Below are 26,362 nucleotides of genomic sequence, written 5' to 3' on the forward strand. Positions count from 1 at the left end.
AGAAAATCTGAACTACAGGTTAATAAGACACGCAAGGATTTCACAGTGAAAAGTGAAAGCATTTTGTGCAAAATACTACTTTAATCTTTAATTTTTCTTTTTTTTTTTTTTAAGATTTTATTTATTTATTTGACAGAGAGATCACAAGCAGGCAGAGAGGCAGGCAGAGAGAGAGGAGGAAGCAGGCTCCCTGCTGAGCAGACAGTCCGATGCGGGGCTCGATCCCAGGACTCTGAGATCATGACCTGAGCCGAAGGCAGCGGCTTAACCACTGAGCCACCCAGGTGCCCCTAATCTTTAATTTTTCAACTAAAGTTCATTAGTTCTTAAGGCTGATATTTATCCTGTTTTCTTTATATTCTTTATATTTTCCAAATTTCTATGATGAACTTTTGTTGATTTTTCTGATTTTATTTTAAAATAAAATAAATAAAATAAGAACCATTATCCTTTCCTTTTTCTGTAATAGTCTATTTGCCTAAAGACAATTCCTGCAGGTTGGCATTGTACATTTTTTCTACTCACATTTTATTCTTTATTGCTCTGTATGTGGAGCAGTAGTGACCAAAACTTGAGTTTACCGTACCATTTTTTTTTAATTTTTTTTTTTAATAAACATATATTTTTATCCCCAGGGGTACAGGTCTGTGAATCGCAAGGTTTACACACTTCACAGCACTCACCATAGCACATACCCTCCCCAATGTCCGTAATCCCACCCCCCCTCTCCCAACCCCCCTCCCCCCACCAACCCTCAGTTTGTTTTGTGAGATTAAGAGTCACTTATGGTTTGTCTCCCTCCCAATCCCATCTTGTTTCATTTACTCTTCTCCTACCCCCTTAACCCCCCATGTTGCATCTCCTCTCCCTCATATCAGGGAGATCATATGATAGTTGTCTTTCTCCGATTGACTTATTTCGCTAAGCATGATATACTCTAGTTCCATCCACATCGTCGCAAATGGCAAGATTTCATTTCTTTTGATGGCTGCATAGTATTCCATTGTGTATATATACCACATCTTCTTTATCCATTCGTCTGATGATGGACATCTAGGTTCTTTCCATAGTTTGGCTATTGTAGACATTGCTGCTATAAACATTCGGGTGCACGTGCCCCTTCGGATCACTACGTTTGTATCTTTAGGGTAAATACCCAGCAGTGCAATTGCTGGGTCATAGGGTAGTTCTATTTTCAACATTTTGAGGAACCTCCATGCTGTTTTCCAGAGTGGTTGCACCAGCTTGCATTCCCACCAACAGTGTAGGAGGGTTCCCCTTTCTCCGCGTCCTCGCCAGCATCTGTCATTTCCTGACTTGTTAATTTTAGCCATTCTGACTGGTGTGAGGTGATATCTCATTGTGGTTTTGATTTGTATTTCCCTGATGCCGAGTGATGTGGAGCACTTTTTCATGTGTCTGTTGGCCATCTGGATGTCTTCTTTGCAGAAATGTCTGTTCATGTCCTCTGCCCATTTCTTGATTGGATTATTTGTTCTTTGGGTGTTGAGTTTGCTAAGTTCTTTATAGATTTTGGACACTAGCCCTTTATCTGATATGTCATTTGCAAATATCTTCTCCCATTCTGTCAGTTGTCTTTTGGTTTTGTTAACTGTTTCCTTTGCTGTGCAAAAGCTTTTGATCTTGATAAAGTGCCAATAGTTCATTTTTGCCCTTGCTTCCCTTGCCTTTGGTGAGGTTCCTAGGAAGATGTGGCTGCAGCTGAGGTCGAAGAGGTTGCTCCCTGTGTTCTCCTCAAGGATTTTGATGGATTCCTTTCTCACATTGAGGTCCTTCCTCCATTTTGAGTTTATTTTCGTGTGTGGTGTAAGGAAATGATCCAATTTCATTTTTCTGCATGTGGCTGTCCAATTTTCCCAACACCATTTATTGAAGAGGCTGTCTTTTTTCCATTGGACATTCTTTCCTGCTTTGTCGAAGATGAGTTGACCATAGAGTTGAGGGTCCATTTCTGGGCTCTCTATTCTGTTCCATTGATCTATGTGTCTGTTTTTGTGCCAGTACCATGCTGTCTTGATGATGACAGCTTTGTAATAGAGCTTGAAGTCCGGAATTGTGATGCCACCAACTTTGGCTTTCTTTTTCAATATTCCTTTGGCTATTCGAGGTCTTTTCTGGTTCCATATAAATTTTAGGACTATTTGTTCCATTTCTTTGAAAAAAATGGATGGTACTTTGGTAGGAATTGCATTAAATGTGTAGACTGCTTTAGGTAGCATAGACATTTTCACACTATTTATTCTTCCAATCCAGGAGCATGGAACATTTTTCCATTTCTTTGTGTCTTCCTCAATTTCTTTCATGAGTACTTTATAGTTTTCTGTGTATAGATTCTTAGTCTCTTTGGTTAGGTTTATTCCTAGGTATCTTATAGATTTGGGTGCAATTGTAAATGGGATTGACTCCTTAATTTCTCTTTCTTCCGTCTTATTGTTGGTGTAGAGAAATGCAACTGATTTCTGTGCATTGATTTTATATCCTGACACTTTACTGAATTCCTGTACAAGTTCTAGCAGTTTTGGAGTGGAGTCTTTTGGGTTTTCCACATATAGTATCATATCATCTGCAAAGAGTGATAGTTTGACTTCTTCTTTGCCGATTTGGATGCCTTTAATTTCCTTTTGTTGTCTGATTGCTGAGGCTAGGACTTCTAGTACTATGTTGAATAGCAGTGGTGATAACGGACATCCCTGCCGTGTTCCTGACCTTAGCGGAAAAGCTTTCAGTTTTTCTCCATTGAGAATGATATTTGCGGTGGGTTTTTCATAGATGGCTTTGATAATACTGAGGTATGTGCCCTCTATCCCCACACTTTGAAGAGTTTTGATCAGGAAGGGATGCTGTACTTTGTCAAATGCTTTTTCAGCATCTATGGAGAGGATCATATGGTTCTTGTTCTTTCTTTTATTAATGTGTTGTATCACATTGATTTGCGGACGTTGAACCAACCTTGCAGCCCTGGAATAAATCCACTTGGTCGTGGTGAATAATCCTTTTAATGTACTGTTGAATCCTATTGGCTAGTATTTTGGCGAGAATTTTTGCATCTGTGTTCATCAAGGATATTGGTCTGTAGTTCTCTTTTTTGATGGGATCCTTGTCTGGTTTTGGCATCAAGGTGATGCTGGCCTCATAAAATGAGTTTGGAAGTTTTCCTTCCATTTCTATTTTTTGGAACAGTTTCAGGAGAATAGGAATTAGTTCTTCTTTAAATGTTTGGTAGAATTCCCCTGGGAAGCCATCTGGCCCTGGGCTTTTGTTTGTTTGGAGATTTTTGATGACTGTTTCAATCTCCTTACTGGTTATGGGTCTGTTCAGGCTTTCTATTTCTCCCTGGTTCAGTTGTGGTAGTTTATATGTCTCTAGGAATGCATCCATTTCTTCCAGATTGTCAAATTTGTTGGCGTAGAGTTGCTCATAGTATGTTCTTATAATTGTATTTCTTTGGTGTTAGTTGTGATCTCTCCTCTTTCATTCATGATTTTATTTATGTGGGTCCTTTCTCTTTTCTTTTTGATAAGTCTGGCCAGGGGTTTATCAATCTTATTAATTCTTTCAAAGAACCAGCTCCTAGTTTCGTTGATTTGTTCTATTGTTTTTTTAGTTTCTATTTCATTAATTTCTGCTCTGATCTTTATGATTTCTCTTCTCCTGCTGGGTTTAGGCTTTCTTTCTTGTTCTTTCTCCAGCTCTTTTTGGTTTAGGGTTAGGTTGTGTACCTGAGACCTTCTTGTTTCTTGAGAAAGGCTTGTACCGCTATATATTTTCCTCTCAGGACAGCCTTTGTTGTGTCCCACAGATTTTGAACCGTTGTGTTTTCATTATCATTTGTTTCCATGAATTTTTTCAATTCTTCTTTAATTTCCTGGTTCACCCATTCATTCTTTTTTTTTTTTTAAAGATGTTATTTATTTATTTGACAGAGAGAAATCACAAGTAGACGGAGAGGCAGGCAGAGAGAGAGGGAAGCAGGCTTCCCGCCCAGCAGAGAGCCCGATGCGGGACTCGATCCCAGGAGCCGGAGATCACGACCTGAGCCGAAGGCAGCGGCTTAACCCACTGAGCCACCCAGGCGCCCCGACCCATTCATTCTTTAGAAGGATGCTGTTTAGTCTCCATGTATTTGGGTTCTTTCCAAATTTCCTCTTGTGATTGAGTTCTAGCTTCAGAGCATTGTGGTCTGAAAATATGCAAGGAATGATGCCAATCTTTTCATAACGGTTGAGACCTGATTTAGGACCAAGAATGTGATCTATTCTGGAGAATGTTCCATGTGCACTAGAGAAGAATGTGTATTCTGTTGCTTTGGGATGAAATGTTCTGAATATATCTGTGATGTCCATCTGGTCCAGTGTGTCATTTAAGGCCTTTATTTCCTTGTTGATCTTTTGCTTGGATGATCTGTCCATTTCAGTGAGGGGAGTGTTAAAGTCCCCTACTATTGTTGTATTATTGTCGATGTGTTTCTTTGTTATTAATTGGTTTATATAGCTGGCTGCTCCCACGTTAGGGGCATAGATATTTAAAATTGTTAGATCTTCTTGTTGGACAGTTCCTTTGAGTATGATATAGTGTCCTTCCTCATCTCTTATTATATATAGTCTTTGGCTTAAAATCTAATTGATCTGATATAAAGATTGCCACCCCTGCTTTCTTCTGATGTCCATTAGCATGGTAAATTCTTTCCACCCCCTCACTTTAAATCTGGAGGTGTCTTCGGGTTTAAGACAAGTTTCTTGTAGGCAACATATAGATGGGTTTTTTTAATCCATTCTGATACCCTGTGTCTTTTGATTGGGGCATTTAGCCTATTAACATTCAGGGTAAGTACTGAGAGATATGAATTTAGTGCCATTGTATTGCATTTAAGGTGACTGTTATTGTATATTGTCTCTGTTTCTTTCTGATCTACTACTTTTAGGGTCTCTTTTTGCTTAGAGGACCCCTTTCAATATTTCCTGTAGAGCTGGTTTGGTATTTGCAAATTCTTTCAGTTTTTGTTTGTCCTGGAAGCTTTTAATCTCTCCTTCTATTTTCAATGATAGCCTAGCTGGATATAGTATTCTTGGCTGCATGTTTTTCTCGTTTAGTACTCTGAATATATCATGCCAGCTCTTTCTGGCCTGCCAGGTCTCTGTGGATAAGTCTGCTGCCAATCTAATATTTTTACCATTGTACGTTACAGACTTCTTTTCCCGGGCTGCTTTCAGGATCTTCTCTTTGTCACTAAGACTTGTAAATTTTACTATTAGGTGACGGGGTGTGGACCTATTCTTTTTGATTTTGGGGGGGGGGGGGTTCACTGAACCTCCTGGATTTTGATGCTTGTTCCCTTTGCCATATTGGGGAAATTCTCTCCAATAATTCTCTCCAATATACCTTCTGCTCCCCTCTCTGTTTCCTCTTCTTCTGGAATCCCAATTATTCTAATGTTGTTTCGTCTTATGGTGTCACTTATCTCTCGTGGTCCAGTAGCTGTTTGTCCCTCTTTTGCTCAGCTTCTTTATTCTCTGTCATTTGGTCTTCTATATCGCTAATTCTTTCTTCTGCCTCATTTATCCTAGCAGTGAGAGCCTCCATTTTTGATTGCACCTCATTAATAGCTTTTTTGATTTCAACTTGGTTAGATTTTAGTTCTTTTATTTCTCCAGAAAGGGCTTTTATATCTCCCGAGAGGGTTTCTCTAATATCTTCCATGCCTTTTTCGATCCCGGCTAGAACCTTGAGAATCATCATTCTGAACTCTAGATCTGACATATTACCAATGTCTGTATTGATTAGGTCCATAGCCTTTGGTACTGCCTCTTTGTTCTTTTTTTTGTGGTGAATTTTTCCGCCTTGTCATTTTGTCCAGATAAGAGTATATGAAGGAGCAAGTAAAATACTAAAAGGGTGGCAACAACCCCAGGAAAATATGCTTTAGCCAAATCAGAAGAGATCCCAAATCGTGAGGGGGGAGAAAAGGGATAAAAAGAGGTTCAGAAAGAAAAGAAAAAGAAACAATTAAAAAAAGAAAACCAGGGACACCTGGGTGGCTCAGTCCGTTAAGCGGCTGCCTTTGGCTCAGGTCACAATCCCAGCATCCTGGGATTGAGTCCCACATTGGGCTCCTTGCTCCGCGGGGAGCCTGCTTCTCCCTCTGACTCTGCCTGCCACTCTGCCTGCCTGTACTCTATCTCTCTGACAAATAAATAAAATAAAATTTAAAAAAATCTTTAAAAAAAAAAAGAAAACCAATAAAGAAAAAATATAAAAAGGAAAAAATATATATATATTTATCTATATTAGATAAACTAGTTAAAAAAACGTTAAAAAAGAAAAGGGTAAAAGTTAAAAAAATTTAGCAGAAGAAGAAAAAAAAATTGAAAAAGAAAAAAAAATTAAATTAACTGCAAGGCTGAAGAATCATGGGGAAAAAGCTGTGAGTTCCGTGCTTTGCTTTCTCCTCCTCTGGAATTCCGCTGCTCTCCTTGGTATTGAAACTGCACTCCTTGGTAGGTGAACTTGGTCCTGGCTGGGTTTCTTGTTGATCTTCTGGGGGAGGGGCCTGTTGTAGTGATCTCAAGTGTCTTTGCCCCAGGCGGAGTTGCACCGCCCTTACCCGGGGCCAGTCTGAGTAATCCGCTCGAGTTTGCTTTCGGGAGCTTTTGTTCCCTGAATGCTTTCCGTAGAGTTCCGGAGGGCAGGAATGAAGATGGCGGCCTCCCGGTCTCCGGCCCGGAGGAGCCGAGAGCCCGGGGCCCCACTCCTCAGTGCGCCACAGAGAACAGCGCCCAATTACTCCCGTCACCCTGGACTCCGGCCGCTCCGAGCTGACCGAGCCTGCGACCGGTTCGAGGTAACCCCAAGCTTAGAGCTCACTCCTAGGCTCTGTCTCTGTAGCCGGCTTCCCCGTTCTAATACCTGTAAGCTCTGCGACACTCAAACACCCCCGATCCTTCTGTGACCCTGCGGGACCTGAGGCCACGCTGACCCTGCGTGGGCTTCACCCCGGTTAAGCCTCTGGAGCGGTGTCCCTCAGCGGAACAGACTTTTATTTTATTTTTTAAAAGATTTTATTTATTTATTTGACAGACAGAGATCACAAGTAGGCGAGAGGCAGGCAGAGAGAGAGAGGAGGAAGCAGGCTCCCTGCTGAGCAGAGAGCCCGATGCGGGGCTCGATCCCAGGACCCTGGGATTATGACCTGAGCCGAAGGCAGAGGCTTTAACCCACTGAGCCACCCAGGCGCCCCGGAACAGACTTTTAAAAGTTCTGATTTTGTGCTCCGTTGCTCCGCCGCTTGCCAGGAGCCAGCCCCTCCCCCCGCAGTCTATCTTCCCGTCGCTTTGGATTCACTTCTCCGCCAGTCCTACCTTTCAGAAAGTGGTTGATTTTCTGTTTCTAGAGTTGCTGTTCTTCTTCTCTTCGATCTCCCGTTGGATTTGTAGGTGTTTGCAATCTTTAGATAAGCTATCTAGATGATCTCCCGCTACCTGAAGTAGTCTCAGCCTGCTACTTCTCTGCCATCTTGACTCCTCCCCCAAGTTTACTGTACCTTCTTAACTGGAAGCCCAATTTCATATCAGAATTCAAGAGAAATTACTGAGTAATATTAAAGCAAGTTTTATACAAAACAAACTATTTTCTGATATTCTATTTTTCAGAGTCAATCATTTTACAAACCCGTACAATATTAAAATGTGTGATTCAGATATTTACACTATTTAAAATGTTTTTGTTGGGGCGCCTGGGTGGCTCAGTGGGTTAAGCCTCTGCCTTCAGCTCAGGTCATGATCTCAGGGTCCTGGGATCGAGCCCTGCGTCGGGCTCTCTGCTCAGTGGGGAGCCGGCTTTCCTCTCTCTCTCTGCCTGCCTCTCTGCCTACTTGTGATCTCTGTCAAATGAATAAAATCTTTAAAAAAATAATAAAAAGTAAATTAATTAATTAAATAAAATGTTTTTGTCATAAAAGGCAAAAGAAAGGAAAAGAGAAGTAATCAGTAGCAGCAGCACTACAAGCAAAGAGACAGAATAAACAGAAAGAGAAAAACAGAGATGATGCAGATAATGGAAAGAGAAGCAAGCTCAGCACTAATGATTCCTAAAACACTATGCCAGAGGGAGGACAGTCTGACAGCCTCGCCTGCAGCCTCATTTATATATCCATATACCACTTACATGTTTGTGCTCTGCAGCCAGCAATGATTACCCTGACTCCTCAAAATTCACTCCTTATCAATTGATTACATTAAACTAATCATGGTCATCCTATCTCCCTTGCCCATGACTCGCAGGCCTATCAATCTGACCCAATGAAAAGAGTATTCCTAAGAGGTTCTGGGGAAAAAAAGGCCTTTCTTATTTTTAAAAGAGAACCATAGGAAGCCAGATCATATCTCTGGCATTGAAACGACAGATGCCTAATGCTAATGGCAGCTTTAATTCAGGAAAAAGCAGGCATCGCAGAGCAGAGTGGAAAAGCAGAAATAACTCAGGGCTTTATATATCATTGAATTGTGTGACCAATGCTAGAGCCCATTCTAATTCTGGACTTCTCTTATATTAGCTGAAAAAATTTCTTATTATTTAAGCCACTTTGAGTTGGATTTTCTGTTATTTACTACTGAAAATATAGAAAGGAACAACAAAAAAAATTAAAACCTCACATGTTCACACTACTCACAGATAATCATGATATTCATAATTATGGTTATCAATTTATTGTATTTCTTCCTAATCCTTTTGTATGTGCATTTTAAGAAAAATATTTGTCTGTAGACAATTCTAAATCCTTTTAAAAAAATAAACATTATATGGGGCGCCTGGGTGGCTCAGTGGGTTAAAGCCTCTGCCTTCGGCTCAGGTCATGATCCCAGGGTCCTGGGATCGAGCCCCGCATCAGGCTCTCTGCTCAGTGGGGAGCCTGCTTCCTCCTCTCTCTCTGCCTGCTTCTCTGCCTACTTGTGATCTCTGTCAAAAATAAATAAATAAATAAAAATAAAAAATAAACATTATTTTAAATAGCTACTTAGTATTTATTTGCATGAATGAATAATCACTTAGCTTGTTTTATTGGTGAATATGTAGATTGTTTCCAATAAATCACTACTATCAATAATTCTGTAATGAATATTTTGCTTAAGAAAAAAATTACAGGGCGCCTGGGTGGCTCAGTGGGTTAAGCCACTGCCTTCGGCTCGGGTCGTGATCTCAGGGTCCTGGGATCGAGTCCCGTATCAGGCTTTCTGCTCAGCGGGGAGCCTGCTTCCCCCTCTCTCTCTCTGCCTACTTCTCCGTCTACTTGTGATCTCTCTCTGTCAAATAAAAAAAAAAAAAAAAAGAAAGAAAGAAAAAAAAAGAAAAAAATTACATATGTGATGAGGATACTTTGTTAGGATAGATTCTTAGAACAGGAAGTACTAAGTTAAATAATACGAACTTTTTTACAGTTCCTGATACTGACAAACTTTTGCTCAGAAGTATTATGTCAATTCACACATATTTCTCTGCACACAAGAGGTGCCTTGATAATTTTTAAATATAAAAAACTTGCTCATCACTCCAGTTCTACATGACACTAAAGAGGAAAAAGAGGACAATGCTTAGCTAAAACTTTACCTCCAAAATTAAATCAAGACTAGACTTTTAATTCCTTTAAATCTGTCTTTCTTTTCAGACTGAAGAGAGAGAAAAAAATGTTGGCTTTTTTAAACTAAATGGTACTGTATAAATGGCTAACGACACATGAAAAAAATATTCATCATCATTAGCCATCAGGGAAATTCAAATCAAAACCACACTCAGGGCACCTGGGTGGCTCAGTTGGTTAAGTGACTGCCTTCAGCTCAGGTCATGATCCTGGAGTCCCGGGATCGAGTCCCACGTTGGGCTTCCTGCTTGGCAGGGAATCTACTTCTCCCTCTGACCCTCCCTCTTCTCATGCTCTCTCTCTCATTCTCTCTCTCAAATAAACAAATAAAATCTAAAAAAAAAAAAAAAAACACACATACTGAGATACCACCTCACACCAGTTAGGATGGCAAAAATTGACAAAGCAAGAAAAAACAAATGTTGAAGAGGCTGTAAAGAAAGGGGATCCCTCTTACACTGTTGGTGGAAATGCAAGGTGGTGCAGCCACTCTGGAAAACAATGTGGCAGTTCCTCAAAAAAAATTAAAAATAGAGCTACCCTATGACCCAGCAATTGCACTACTGGGTATCTACCCCAAAGATACAGATGCAGTGAAAAGAAGGGCCATGTGCACCCCAATGTTCATAGCAGCAATGGCCACAATAGCCAAACTGTGGAAAGAGCAGAGATGCCCTTCAACAGACAAATGGGTAAAGATGTGGTCCATATATACAATGGAATACTACTCAGCCATCAGGAAGGATGAATGCCCAACTTTTGCATCAACATGGATGGGACTGGAGATTATGCTAAGTGAAATAAGTCAAGCAGAGAAAGTCAATCATTGTATGGTTTCAGTTATTTGAGGAACATAAGGAATAGCATGGAGGACATTAGGAGAAGGAAGGGAAAAATGAAGTGGTGGAGATTCAGAGGGGGAGATGAAACATGAGAGACCACAGACTCCGAGAAACTGAGGGTTTTAGAAGGGAGGAGGATGGGGGGATGGGTTAGTCCAGTGATAGGTATTAAGGAGGGCACGTACTGCATGGAGCACTGGGTGTTAATATGCAAACAATGAATCATGGAACACTACATCAAAAACTAATGATGTACTGTATGGCGACTAACATCACATAATAAAAAACCGTACTGTATAAGGTTCTCAGAATCAAATTTTTAAATAAAATCCTGAGATAACTGAAGCAAATAACTTAAAATAAAAAAAGAAGACATGAATCAATCACTAATAAAATAAGTCAATAACCTCAAAAATTACCTCAACAACAAAAAGACAACTCACTGTAGAAATGGGTAAAGCATTTGATGGACAGCTCTACAAAGAACAAATCCAAATGGCCAATAAGAACATGAGAAGAAATGCCCAATATCTTTCATCATTATGGAAATGTAAATGGTAACCACAATGAAATACTACTTCACACCTACTAGGATAGCTATGTTTAAAAAAAAAAAAAAAAGGCAGCAGAAAAAACAGTGTTGGCAAGGATGTGGAGAAATTAGAGCCTTTGCAAATGCAGCTGTTGTATTAGACAATCTGGCATTTCCTCAAAAAACTAAACATAGAATTACTGTAGGATCCAGCAATTCCATTCCTAGATACACACCCAAAAGTAATGAAAGCAGAATCTCACAATGTTCACTGCAGCATTATTCACAACAACCTAAAGTTGAAAACCACCCATGTCCGTTAAAAAATGAATGGATTAAAAAAATGTGGATTATCATTCAGCCTTAAAAAAGAATGAATTCTGTATAACCTGTTGCAGCACAGATGAACCTTTAAAACATTATGCTAAATGTAATAAGCTAGACACAAAAGGACAAATATTGTACGATTCTGAGTATACCAAATATCTAGAAGAGGTAAATTTCATAGAGACAGAAAGTAGAGGTTACTAGGAACTAGGGGGAAGGTACAACAGAAAATTATTGCTTAATGGGCACAAAGTTTCGAATTTGGGATGAAAGTTTTGGAAATAGTGGTGATGGTTGCACAACACCGTAAATGTAACTAATGCCACTGGACTGTATGCTTAAAAAAGGTCAGGGGCACCTGGGTGGTTCAGTGGGTTAAAGCCTCTGCCTTTGGCACAGGTCATGATCCTGGGGTCCTGGGATCGAGCCCCACATCGGGCTCTCTGCTCGGCAGGGAGCCTGCTTCCTCCTCTCTCTCTGCCTGCCTCTCTGCCTACGTGTGATCTCGGTCTGTCAAATAAATAAACAAAATCTTTTAAAAAAAACTTTTTTTTTTTTTCCTGGGGGCACCTGGCTGGCTCAGTTGGAAGAGCATGCGACTCCTGATCTCAGAGTTGTTAAATTCAAGGCCCATACTGGGCGTAGAGATTACTAAAACTAAATAAACTTTTAAAAAAAGATGTTTTTCAGGGCGTCTAGGTGGCTCAGTGGGCTAAAGCCTCTGCCTTCGGCTCAGGTCATGATCCCAGAGTCCTCGGATCAAGCCCCGAATCGGGCTCTCTGCGCCACAGGGAGCCTGCTTCTTCCTCTCTCTGCCTGCCTCTCTGCCTACTTGTGATCTCTGTCAAATAAATAAATAAAATCTTAAAAAAAAAAAAAAAAGATTTTTTTCTGCTCCAGAATCATCTAAGACCATATGTTACAGTTAGCTGTCATGTCTCTTTAGTCTTCTTTAATTTTTGTCTTCCATTACCTTGACATTTTTCTTTTTAATGCAGGCTAGTTATTTTGTAGACTCTCTCTCAATTTGGGTTCATCTAATATTTCTTCAAGATTTTTGGCAAGAATACCACAGAAGTGATTTAGAAAGCATAGGATACTGATGTGCTCCACCACTGTGACGTTTAACTTACATTATTTGGTCAAGGTAGTGTCTGGCAAATTTTTCCACTATGAAGTTATTACTACTTTATAATTAAAATGTATCTTATGGAGAGATATTTAAAGACTTAAGTAAAGATCCTGTTTCCCATCAAACTTTTACCCACTAGTTTAGATCCACTGAGTTTTGCATGAATCGATTATTGCTATGATGGCTGCCAAACGATAATTTTCTATCATTCATTCTACCTTACTAGTTATCATTCTATTTTAAAAGAGTGTTTCCTTTTCCGTATTAGTATACTTCTATCAGTATGCACTGGTGCATTCTTATTTTATTCCATGTGTTATAAACCACTGCTATATTGCTGAAGGCTTAAATCACTCCAGAACTAGCCAGTGGACAGAGAAAGCCCTTCAAACCCACTTCTGCGTCCTTCTGACAAACTTTCTGACACAAGATATCCCAGGTTCATCTTGTACTCTCCTAGCCTTACTTACGGAATTAGGTAGAATTTCTCTAAGGAACCCTGGTTCTTTTTACTGGAAAACACTACATAGAAACTAAGATCTGGGTGCTAAACGTGCTCATAGCTACTAGGATGTCATTGCTGCTAACCCTTCTCAGTGGACAGAAGTAGGAAAAAAATATATTCTATTAACTATGTATCTATATTAAAAGCCATGTTGCAATACTGATATCTTCGATTCCAATCTAATCCATTAGGGTTTAATCTCACCCCTCCCTTTTCTGTATTATGTAACCCCCTACTCCAACAATAAGAAAACTTGACTCTAATAAACCATAGCATATTTGCTTTTGCTCGCATTTTATTTTTAAGATTTTTGTTTTTTGGGCGCCTGGGTGGCTCAGTGGGTTAAGCCTCTGCCTTCGATGCCCCTCCCCTTCTTTCTTATAAAAATGTAGTATACAGCAACTTCTCCTTTATACTGTTTTGTTTTTTTTTAAGACAATTTATCTTGGGGCGCCTGGGTGGCTCAGTGGTCCTGGGATCTCAGTGTCCAGTGATCTCAGGGTCCTGGGATCGAGCCCCGCATCGGGCTCTCTGCTCCGTAGGGAGCCTGCTTCCCCCTCTCTCTCTGCCTGCCTCTCTGCCTACTTGTGATCTCTGTCAAATAAATAAAAATAAAATCTTTAAAAAAATAAAAAATAAAAAAAAAATAAAGAAAATTTATCTTGGAAATCACTCTATATCAAATCATATTAATCTTTTTTTTAAAGATTTTATTTATCTTTAATAAATAGTAATCCAGCAATCCTGTTCCAAGACACTTCACAAATGAAATAAAAATATGTTCACACAAAACCCTCTAGGCAAATATTTCTATAGCAGCTGTATTTGTAATAGTCAAAAACCCAAATGTCCTTTGGTGAATGGATGGATGAACGAACTGCAGTATACACACACAACTGAATACTACTCATCAATAAAAAGAAACTCATGGGCGCCTGGGTGGCTCAGTGGGTTAAGCCGCTGCCTTTGGCTCAGGTCATGATCTCAGGGTCCTGGGATCGAGTCCCGCATCGGGCTCTCTGCTCAGCAGGGAGCCTGCTTCCCTTCCTCTCTCTCTGCCTGCCTCTCTGCCTACTTGTGATCTCTGTCTGTCAAATAAATAAATAAAATCTTTAAAAAAAAAAAAAAAAGAAACTCAAACACAAAACATGGATAAATCTCAAAAATATTACACTAGGTGAAAAAAGCCACTGAAGAGGTTACATAATGTATGCTTCATTTAAATGATATTCTCGGGGCACTTTGAGTGGCTGAGTTGGTTAAGCATCTGCCTTAGAGTAAGGTCATGATCTCAGGGTTCTGGGATAGAACCCTGTATCCAGTTCCTGGCTCCTCAAGGAGCCTGGTTCTCCCTCTCCCTCTGCCTGCCATTTCCCCTGCTTGTGAGCTTGCTCCTACTCTTTCTCAAATAAATAGAATCTTAAAAATATATAAATAAATGATATTCTCCAAGAGACAAAACTATAGGTAGAAAAAAATCAGTGATTGCCAACAACTGGAAGTGGAAGAAGTGGTTTACTACAAAGTCAAGGTCAATTTTTGAGAGTGATCAAGCTGTTCCACACCTTAATAGAGGTGATAGTGGTAGTCACATGACTATTTTCACTTGTCAAAACTCCCAGAACTTTATGTTTAAAAAAAAAAAAAGGTGAATTTGACTGTATGTAAACTACGCATTACCATACAAACACTAATCAAAGCAAAACTGGAACAGCTCTATTATCATCAGACAAAGCTGACTTCAAATAAGGAATATTATCAGGAATAGAAGAGAGACATTCCATAATGATAAAAGAGCCAATTCACCAAGGACTCAAACAACCCTAAATGTTTTTGCATCCAACAACAGATCTTCAAAATGCACAAAGTAAAAATTGATAGGTTTTTTTTAAATTTTTATTTATTTGTCAGAGAGAGTGAGCACAGGCAGACAGAGTGGCAGGCAGAGGCAGAGGGAGAAGCAGGCTCCCTGCTGAGCAAGGAGCCTGATGTGAGACTCGATCCCAGGACGCTGGGATCATGATCTGAGCCAAAGGCAGCCGCTTAACCAACTGAGTCACCCAGGCATCCCAGAAATTGATAGATCTTTAAGTAGAAACAAACAAACCCATAATTATATGTGCCTACTTCAACACTTTTCTCTCATAAAGGGTTATCAGTATCTTCTCGATAAGGATATTAATATCTGTATCAATAAGTACAAAGATGAACATTATTGAACAACTTGACCTGACATTTATAGATTACTCCATCCAACAGAACAATACACCTTTTTTTCAAAGCACATGGAATATTCAGCAACATAGACCACATTCTGGGCCATAAAACAAATCATATATAAAACAAGTATGTTTTTTAACAATAACTAGAATTAAACTAGAAACCAGTAACAACAACAAAAAAAAATATCTGGAAAAATCCCATATTTAGGGAAATTAATCAATACTTTTCTTCATTGTACATGGGTTAAAGGGGAGCACAAAGGAAATTTTAAAATATTTAGAAGTTTATAAAAGTCAAAACATAACATTTGAAATGTATATGAACCAGTTAAACAGTGTTTAGCAGGAAATGTAAAGCACTAAATGCTTACAACAGAAAAGAAGACCTCAAACCAATAATCTAAGTTTCTACCTTAAGAAACTGCAGAAAGAAAAAAGAAACTGCAAATTAAACACAATATTAGATAAGAGCAGACATCAATGAAATTGAAACAGAAAAGAGAGAAGAAAAAATAAAATCAAAAGTTGCTTGTTTGAAAAGATCAGTAAAGTGGATAAACCTCTAGCCAAGCTGACCAAGAAAAAAAAGACAGTAGACATAAACATCAAAATCAGGAACAGAGGGACTACCACAACGCATCCTAAAAGGAAGGTCTAAAAAGACATTAAAAGAAAAATACAGGAGTATCATGACCTTTATGCCAATAAATTTGATAACTGAGATGAAATGGACAAAATTTCTTTGAAAGAAAAACATTACCAAAGCTCTCCCTGAAGAAATACATATAATCTGGGGCACCTGGGTGGTTCAGTGGGTTAAGCCTCTGCCTTCGGCTTAGGTCATGGTCTCTGGGTCCTGGGATCCAGCCCTGCATTGGGCTCTCTGCTTAGAGGGGAGCCAGCTTCCCTTCCTCTCTGTCTGCCTACCTCTCTACCTATTTGTGATCTCTATCAAATAAATAAAATCTTAAAAAAAAATACATACAATCTGAATAGCCCCATATCTATTAAAGAAACTGAGTTTGTACTTAAATGCCTTCCAACAAAGAGAAATCCAGACATAGACTGCTTCACTGTCACACTCTAGCAAACATTTAAGACACAACACCAATTCTATACGAAATCTTCCAGGAAAGAGAAGAGGGAATAGCTCCCAACTTGTTTTGAGGCCAGCATAACCCTGATACCAAAAAAAGACAAAAGCATTGCAAAAAAAAAAAAAAGAACAATAATAACAAAGCCCTCATGAACAGAGCAAAAGTCCTTAACAAAAATTAGCAAATTGAATCTAGTAACATATAAAAAGGTTAATACATCATGACCATGTGGGGTTTACCCCAGGAATTCAAAAGCTAGCACAACATTCCAAAGAGTCAATGTAATTCACCATACTGACAGATAAAATCTTGGGCTGTGGAACCCAGAAATTAAGGAAGGTTAAGAGGTATACCCTCGATATTTTAGGTGCCTGTGACACTTCTCTGCACAACTCCAAAGGTATCATTTACACTGTAGTCATCGTATTCTACATGAATGATACCCCTCGAACTGTAAAATGTAGTGGTATTGCAAATGTGTAAAACGGGTGACCAAAAGGCAATTAGACTTTGTGCTGGACTAAAAGAAATAAAAGATCCAGATGAAGAGATTTTTACCTTCCAGACATTCCACTTGGTCTTGTTCACACCTGAAATATTCTGTTTAGTCCTGACCTTTATACTTACAGGGGGAACAATGAATTTCACCAGAGAACCAAAGCAATAATGGCAAAGAGTTCTAGACATTTCATACAAAAAGAGTTGAAAAAACTGGAAGGCATACACTACACTTCAATAATTTGCTTATATCTTCTATGTCCTGAAGACTGCCAATCCCTGAGGGCAGAATCCATGCCCTATTAATCTTTGTATTCCTGATACCTATCACTGGTCCTGGAACTGTTAAGTACTCATGTATGAAGGATTCAAGAACAGGAAAAACCAAATTTTTTTCAAGAACAGGAAAAACCAAAAAAAAAAACACACAGAAATCAGGAAGTGGGAAGAAAGGATTAGATGGGGCACTACAGCACTGTTACTTCCTTCTTATTTTTAAAAATTTTTTTAAATTAACATATAATGTACTATTAGCCCCAGGGATACAGGTCTGTGAATTGCCAGGGTTACACACCTCACAGCACTCACCATAACACATACCTTCCCCAATGTCCATAACCCAACCACCCTCTCTCCCTCCCCTCCCCCGCCAGCAACCCTCAGTTTGTTTTGTGAGATTAAGATTCTCTTATGGGGGGCGCCTGGGTGGCTCAGTGGGTTGGGCCTCTGCCTTCGGCTCGGGTCATGGTCTCAGGGTCCTGGGGTCGAGCCCCGCGTCGGGCTCTCTGCTCGGCGGGGAGCCTGCTTCCTCCTCTCTCTCTGCCTGCCTCTCTGCCTACTTGTGATCTCTGTCTGTCAAATAAATAAATAAAATCTTTAAAAAAAAAAAAAAAAAAAGAGTCTCTTATGGTTTGTTTCCCTCCCAATCCCATCTTGTTTCATTTATTCTTTTCCTACCCCCCCAAGCTCCCCACATTGCCTCTCAACTAGCACTAGCACTGTTACTTCTTATAGCATAACGTGTCAAATGTGACCCTTTACCCCACAGCTATCAGCTTTGTATCTCATTAGCCTGAATTGGGGACAGGCCAATTTTTTACTGGTATATACTAATTAGAGCTCTCCTGGACTGGGAGTCAGTCAAACCATGGAGTCTGACTCTGGAGGAAGATGGAAAGAACACTGGAGAAATAATCATAATACCCACTAGCCCCTACCTACCTAACTAGCCAAATACATCAGCATTTAAACGGAGTGAGAAACATCACAGCAAGATGGTTCTCATGTCCAGAAATGATGTAAAAAATATTAGCAACTATGTTAGATATTAGAAGAAACACCTACGCTTCACAAATAATCTAAATTATAGATGTAATGCTCTTTCAATGAAAGAGGTATTCCTGAAAAACTCTGAAAACAAATTCTGAAGGCAATCATACGTTCCAACAACTTGTATTATAATTTCAGAGGAACAGAAATTCCCCAAGTAAGCTAAACAATTTACTGGCAAATGAAATTTAAAAATCTTAGCAGGGGCGCCTGGGTGGCTCAGTGGGTTAAAGCCTCTGCCTTCAGCTCGGGTCGTGATCCTGGGGTCCTGGGATCGAGCCCCACGTCGGGCTCTCTGCTCCGCGGGGAGCCTGCTTGCCCCTCTCTCTCTGCCTGCCTCTCTGCCTACTTGTGATCTCTGTCTGTCAAATAAATAAATAAAATCTTTAAAAAAAAAATAATAAAAATCTTAGCAGACAACAGGAAAACACATGCTGCAAAAGGACGTATTGCCTGTTAAACATAACTCATAATGCAGACAAGAACTACACCCATGACCCTGGATAAGTCATGCCCCTTCCCTCAACCTTGGTTTCCTCATCTAGAAAATAATAAATACATGGGTAAATAATAAAATAGATGGTCTTTTCTGCTAAGTAAAAAGTTTGGGTATTTTCTAAGTTTGTTAGGCATTAGACATGCTTATTAGACATTAACAGAATATCCAATATAGTGCACTGCAATTTGATACAAGCCTTACTAAGACTTTACTATAAGTTAACAAATTAAGGAATCCTATTCCTCTAAATAAAATAGAACATATCTCTATCAGATTTTTAAATGCAGTTCTTCACAGTATATGCCCTTACCTAGTCTTCACAGACTCAATTTTCATAAAACCTCATACTTACTTAACATAGACATGAGATTATATGAGGTCTGATATGTACCATGGGAACTTCACAGTGTTTTTTTCCACAAGAAGAAAATACATACTTACATAATAATAAAGGCCCATTTAAACATATTTACAGGCAAAATCAATCCCAAAATATCTAACAACTCCATAAAATAAGAGCGTGGTGTGGAGGAATATTTAGACGATTACTGCTTTTCTCCAAAAGTCACATTTTTAAAAGCTCTAACGCATACACAACAAAGAATCAATAGAAATTCTGTGCAAATAGACACATACAATGAAACTGCATACCAACCTTTCTTCAGCCGGGGTTTCTGAGATTCAGCAGATGCAGGAAAGGGAGTTCTCTGAAAACAGAGAAGTCTATGTTAAGCCATCACCATAAATTTTGCTAACTTAAAAAAGCATTCAAACAACCATAATCAGTAGCTCTCCAATCATGCAATTAATCCATCAACTACATACAGGCACAAAGAAAAATTAAATATCATTTTTAATGTGGTTTAAAAAGCAAATGTCAAGTCATACATTTGCTATCCAAACTATTAATAACGTGTAATGCATACCTATAATATATACTTACGTGTAATATATAATTATACATATTTTTAAGGTTTTATTTATTTATTTGAGAGAGAGGATGAGCGGGAGGAGGGAGAAGGTGAGGGAATCTCAAGCAAACTCTAGACAAGTGAGGAAACTGATGTGGGGCTTGATCCTATGACCCCAAGCTCATGACTCAAGCAGAAACCAAGAGTCAGACATTTAACCAACTGAGCCACCTAGACACCCTGTGTAATAAATAATTATAATGCATAAAATGTGCACAAATAAATGTACTAAGTTCTTAGACACTGAATATTAGCATTATACTTAATGCTATACATCTTAACAACCAAACCAAAAAAGTAGTAACTTTGATAAAAAGAAGTTTATGAGGTCATCTATACAGAAATTACCTAGCACTCAACTCAAGGGGTTGGGTTTTTGTTTGTTTTTTAAGATTTACTTAATTCAGAGAGGGAGAGAGCAAGTATGAGCAAGGGGGAGGGGCAAAGGGAGAGGGAGAGAGAATCCTCAAGCAGACTCCCTGCTGAGCATGTAGCCTGATGCAGGGATTGATCCCAGGACCCTGAGATCATGACCTGAGCTGAAATCAGAGTTGGCTGCGTAACCAAATGAGTCACTCAGCGCCCCCACGAGGGCATTTTTTTTTAAAGGGGCATTGTTGAATATAGTAAATACTATCTTATGCTCTAACTTTGCAGGAAATCTTCAAATGGATTTTTTTGGTAACTACTTCCTATGTTACATATGATATGGTAAGATATAAGCAAAAATAATGGTTGAAAATTTCCAGAAGTAATGAGAGACACTAATCTTTAGATTCAGAATGCTCAACCAATCCTGACCAGGTTAAATGAAAATAAACCCACATTTGTATATATCACAAGGACCTGCAACCAGAGACAAAAGTTCTTAAAAGCATCCAAAAAAAAAAGTATCACCAGATGAGCTATACAGAAAGGACAATTAGACTGACAGCTGGCGTCTCAACAACTGAAAATGGTAAGTAATATCACATAAAGATATGATAAGAAAAATCACTCCCATGTCTAAGGTGCTAAGTAAAATGAATGTTAATCTAAACACAAGGTCAGCAAACTATGGCCTGCAGGTCAAACAAGTTCAGCCCATTTTTATATGACCAACAAACTAATAATGTCTTTTACATTTTTTTAAAAGATTTTATTTACTTACTTATTTACTTATTTATTTAGAGAGAGAGAGAGCAAGTGAGCACGCATGCTTGTGTGAGCAGGCAAGGGCATGGGGGAAAGAATCTGAAGTAGACCAGGGAGCCTGATGCAGGGCTCAATCCCACGAGCATGAGATCATGACCTGAGTCAAAACCAAGAGTCAGACACTCAAACAATAGGGCTACCGAGGCACCCGTGTTTTTACTTTTTTTTTTCTTTTTTTAGAAAGGCAGACTGCCACGTGCAGCGCCTCATTTGGATGTGTCTGGAGTCTTGGAAGCTTGACTACCCTACGTTCTCCTACAAATGGACCTTGAGAGCTTGTTTGGAGGTTCTAGCAGGGGAGCGCATCTACTCGTATACCCTTGACGGAAGAACGGTCCTCTCCTCTATCGGGGAAGGTCGTCCTCTTCCACCGAGCGCGCAGCTTCGGGAGGGACGCACATGGAGCGGTGAGGGAGGAAGGGGACACCCGCCTAGCCAGCCAGATCAGCCGAATCAACCCTGGCGATCAATGGGGTGACAGATGTCGCAGCCAGATCGCCCTCACATCCACATTTTTAATGGTTTTTACATTTTTTATTATTTTTTAACTCCTGAAAATTGTATAAAATTCAAATTTAAGTGTCTAAAATAAAATTTTATCAGAACACCATCACACACACGTTTATTTATTGTCTATGGTTGTTTCCACACTACAACTGCATAGCTGAGTTACTTGCAACAGAGACTGGCTCACAAAGCCCAAAATATTTATTACTGGCCCTTTTAAAAAATGGTTTGCCAACCTCAGATCTAAACTCTTACATCTATCAAAACTAACTTTCATGGCACCTGGCTGGCTCAGTTGGAAGAGAATGTGACTCTTGATATCTCAGTGTTTTAAGTCTGAGCCCCATGCTGGGTGTAGAGATTACTTAAGGAAAAAAAAAAAAAAAAACCTGAAAAAAAAAAATGTTGTTTAAATAAACTTTTTAAAGGATACACATTAGGAAAAAGGAAAAGAACCCCAGAGGCGCCTGGTTGGCTCAGTCGTTAGGTGTCTGCCTTCGCTTCAGGTCATGACCCCAGGGTCCTGGGATCAACCCCTGCATCAGGCTCCCTGCTCCACAGGAAGCCTGTTCTCCCTCTCCCACTCTCCCTTTTTGTGTTCCCTCTCTCACTATGTCTGTCAGAAAAATAAATAAAATCTTAAAAAAAGAAGAAGAAGAAGAACCCCAGAATGAAGGAGTGGAATGAGCAAAGGAATTGGTAAAATATGGAAGTATTCTAAATATTCTCTGACTAAATAAAACAAAAGTGTAATCTGTGGTGTTGAGAAACACAAAAACTACAAAACTGAACAACAGTTGCACGAACTGGCAGAAGGTAATAAAGCATTTGATAATCCCTACATTACTGAATTTTAAATTTGAACTTCCAGTTCAATATGTAATATTAAAAAATTGTATATAACTTACAAGTAATTAAATGAGAAGAGGAGAGAGAAAAAAGAAACTCAGCAAAAAAGAAAAAAAGAAGGCAAGAAAAGAAGGAGAAAAAAATCAAATTCTCCAGTTAAATTATCAGGATAGATGTTTTTAAAAATCTAGATGTATGCTATTTATATAAAGACACATCTAAAATAGAAAAGCAGGGCGCCTGGGTGGCTCAGTGGGTTAAGCCGCTGCCTTCGGCTCAGGTCATGATCTCAGGGTCCTGGGATCGAGGCCCGCATCGGGCTCTCTGCTCAGCGGGGAGCCTGCTTCCCTCTCTCTCTCTCTCTCTCTGCCTGCCTCTCTGTCTACTTGTGATCTTTCTCTGTCAAATAAATAAATAAAATCTTTTAAAAAAAAAAATAGAAAAGCAAAGTAAATGATAGAAAAATTTACACCAGGAAAACAGAAACAAAAAGAAAACTAAAGTAGCAATATTAACATTAAACAAAACAGACTTCAAGAGATAAAGCTTTATAAGGGAAATTAAAATGAATTAAGATAAATAGAAGACTAAAATGAACAAGGCAAATTTAAAAAACCTCTAGAGAAAATATAGGCTAGGGAAAGATTACTTCAGGAAGATATAAAAGCACAAACCAATTGAGAAAAGATCTAAATACTCAACTACATTAAAATTAAGAACTTCTGTTCCAAAAAGGAAGACCGAAAACTAAGAGCAGATATATGCAATACAAAACCAAAAAAAAGAAAAAAAAAAAAAAGATAAGAATTAACAGCCAGAAATTCTAACTACAAAACAAACAATAAAAAGAAAATAAGAAAAACATCGAAGTAGAAAAATAAGCAAAACATGGGGCTCCTGGGTGGCTCAGTCAGTAAAGTGTCTTCCTTAGGCTCAGGTCATGATCCCAGGGTCCTGGGATGGAGCCCCACATCAGGCTTCCTGCTCAACCAGGAGTCTGCTCCTCCCTCTCCCTCTACCCTTCCCTCCTCTTCTGTCCTTCCCCCACCCCTCCTGTTCTCCCTCACTAGCTCTGCTCTCTCAAATAAGTAAAAATTCTTAAAAAAAGAAGAAAGAAAAAGCAGCAAAATATATGAACCAGGCATTGAACAAAAAAGGAAAAGGGGCAACCACTACTGCCTCCACCTCATTAATAATCAGGTAAATGTCAGTTAAAATAACATTAAGATTTGGGATGCCTGGGTGGCTCAGTCGGTTAAGTGACTGCCTTCAGCTCAGGTCAGGATCCGTATCCTGGGATCAAGCTGTGCTCAGCTGGGAACCTGCTTCACCCTCTCCCTCTGCCTGCCACTCCCCCTCTGCTTGCACTATCTCTGTCAAATAAAGAAATAAAAACTTTTTTTTTTAAGTCTCAATTAAAAAAAATCAGGGGCACCTGGGTGGCTCAGTTGTTGGGCATCTGCCTTCGGCTTGGGTCATGATCCCAGAGCCCTGGGACCGAGCCCCGTATGGGGCTCCCTGCTCAGCAGGAGCCTTCTTCTCCCTCTCCCTCTGTCCCTGCTTCCATTCTTTCTCTCACTGTGTCTCTGTCAAATAAATAAAATCTTTAATAAAAAAAAAAAAAAAATCACCCAATAAGTATTAGCGAGGTAACATGCCTGACAGACCCCTACCATCATCTAAAGGAAAGTGATCTTGCAATAACCAAACTTTTTGTCTAGTATAACTTCCCTGTCCCACTCCTTTCTGCCTATGAAAGCCTTCCATTTTGTACAGAATGAATGCCGTAATCATTAATTCATTAAGTCACTGATTAATTCATTAATCACTGAATAAAGCCAATAAGATCTTTAAAGTCTATTCAGTTAAATTCTGTTTAACACTCCACTCCATATCTAGCTTTTTAAAAATGTGTACCATCCCCATCAACATATATAGTGCTAACACTTTTTTTTAAAGATTTTTAAAATTTATTTATTTAGCAGAAAGAGAGAGTGAGAGAGGGAACACAAGTAGGGGGAGTGGAGGAGGGAGAAGCAGGCTCCCCACTGAGCAGGGAGCCCAATGTGGGGCTCCATCCCAAGACCCTGGGATCATGACCTGAGCTGAAGGCAGACAACGACTAAGCCACACAGGCATCCCCAGTTCTAATAACACTTTTTTATAGCTGCATAATAATTCTCAGAATAGAAGTATCAGAAGTCATCTATTACCCTATTAACGGGTATTCACCTTGTCTCTGGTATTTTGTCATTATAAACCATATTGCAATGAATACCCTTGCACTATATGCTTATATTCTGCTTTTATTTCAGTGGGATACTGGTCAGTTGATTGAATGAGATTGTTAGGCCCTTTTAATTTTATTACAAGATACCAGATCGCTTCCAAAAAAGGGCAGAAATTCAAATCTCCCTGCAGCAGTAATGTGAAAAGCTGAAATTACTACAAATAAAACACTGCCAGCAATAAACTTGACAATAATGAAAATGAACAGCTAACTTCAGGTTTAAGTGCTACAGTCATACTGGACAGCCATTCTCTTTAGAACACCATTAGATTCAAAAGTACTGGACAATTCTGCCATCACAGAAATCAAGTTCATATTCTATTTATGATCATACCTGCAATGAGCACTAGAGAATAAGCTCTATTTACAACAGTGTTAGCAGTATAACTTACATTTCTGTAGGTGAAGTATTTTCTTTCATGTTTCTAATATCTAAAACCCAGTAACACTAATCATGCTATTTAATTTTTTTTTTAATTTACAGCTTAAAAGTCTTTGCTTTGGGCCTCCTTCCCTGTATTCAGAATTGTATGATTACACCAAAACTAATCTGACTTCTCTGGACATGAAAGAGAATAGAAAACAAAACCCACTGATAGACAGTATTGGCCTTGCTCCTTAACGGCCAAAACTAAGTTGTAAAACCCTCAGCCCAAAACTGCTATTTTGTCTCCTGTATTTTCCAGGGTGTTTTTCAAAGTTCCAAATAAATAACTAATAAAGTCTTTTTTTTTTTTTTTTTAACAGAGATCACAAGTAGGCAGAGGCAGGCGGGGCGGGGCGGGGGGTTGGCGGGCAGGCGGGGAAGCAGGCTCCCCACTGAGCAGAGAGCTCGATGCGAGGGCTCCATCCCAAGAGCCTGGGATCGTGACTGGAGCCGAAGGTAGAGGCCCAACCCACTGAGCCACCCAGGTGCTCCTAATAAAGTCATTCTAACAAATGAGTAGAACATGCTTTGAAACCGAACACTAAAGCAAAGCAGACACGTTTTCACACTTACAACTTTAGATCCAATTATAACATTAGATCCAATTATAAATATACACTTCAAAAATAACTACCACTGGGTTATCCCGAACTTATCTGGACTACTTTGTATTAGCAGTTCTGTGGAGTCTAATGCCTAACTCAAGCTTCAGCTGAATCCCCAAACAGCCCTTTCCCAAACTAAATTACAACAGAGAAAACATGGTCCCGACCCACCGGCAGAAGGCAGTGACGCTCAAAGTTGCCAGGCTTCGTCATAGTCAACTCCTAATCCAGGGGATTAACACAAACTGTCTCTGCACAAACGGTAGGGTTCCTTTCCAAAACTCGTGAGAAGGGAAAGACAGGACTAGGAAAAGAGCCATTTCTGATGAAAATCTCCCTTTTTCGTCCAGCGCACCCCAAGAGGGACCACAAGCCCAGCACAGGCCCAGCGCCGCAAAGAAGTCCGCCTTACGCAGGCGGACCAGCTCCCAGGAGTGGGGCCGTGTCGCCCCGCGCACCCCGAGCGGCTCCAGAGCCCGCTCCGCATTCCCCACGGGAAAACAAACCGCCAGCCTGCCTCGCCTCTCCGCTCCGCCCCGGGCGGCCCTACCCCGCCTGACGGCCGGGACACTAAGGAGAATCTCCGCGCTCACCATCGCACGCCTCTCCTCAGCCATCTTGGCTCCGCCCCACCCCCTGCTTCGCGGCCGGAAGTTGGCGGTTTCCCAGATGACCAGGCAAACGGAAGTCATGGAGCTGGGGAAGCTGGGCGGGGGAACTAAAGCGGTCCTTGGGCAGGACGCTTCACCTGGGAGGGTTCTCGGGAAACCTGGACAGGGTGGGGTGCTGCTTCACCCACTGCTTGACGCTATTGGGCCGGGTGAGGGAATACAGAGGCAGTTCTCTTCCTCTAGGGCAACCCTTGACCGCCCTGGGCACTGCTA

The 26,362-nt window shown here is 39.9% G+C and overlaps 1 protein-coding gene across 2 annotated transcripts in view; it reads right to left on the reverse strand.

Annotated features, from left to right (window-relative positions):
* Positions 1-26,122, reverse strand: part of BBS4 (Bardet-Biedl syndrome 4) — a 61,588-nt gene extending 35,466 nt beyond the window's left edge. Inside the window, exons 1-2 of one of the 2 annotated variants that reach the window (XM_047735623.1) lie at positions 26,072-26,122; positions 19,291-19,342 (exon numbers count right to left, since the gene is read on the reverse strand). In XM_047735623.1, coding sequence (XP_047591579.1) covers positions 19,291-19,342; positions 26,072-26,095 — 76 coding nt within the window. In that variant the 5' untranslated portion in view covers positions 26,096-26,122. Of the gene's footprint in view, positions 1-19,290; positions 19,343-25,649; positions 26,009-26,071 lie in introns of those variants that run through there. The other variant, XM_047735622.1, reaches the window with a different exon arrangement.
* Positions 26,123-26,362: the final 240 nt, after the last annotated feature.

The sequence above is a fragment of the Lutra lutra genome, chromosome 7, assembly GCF_902655055.1.
Source record: "Lutra lutra chromosome 7, mLutLut1.2, whole genome shotgun sequence".
In the NCBI taxonomy this organism is placed as follows: domain Eukaryota; kingdom Metazoa; phylum Chordata; class Mammalia; order Carnivora; family Mustelidae; genus Lutra; species Lutra lutra.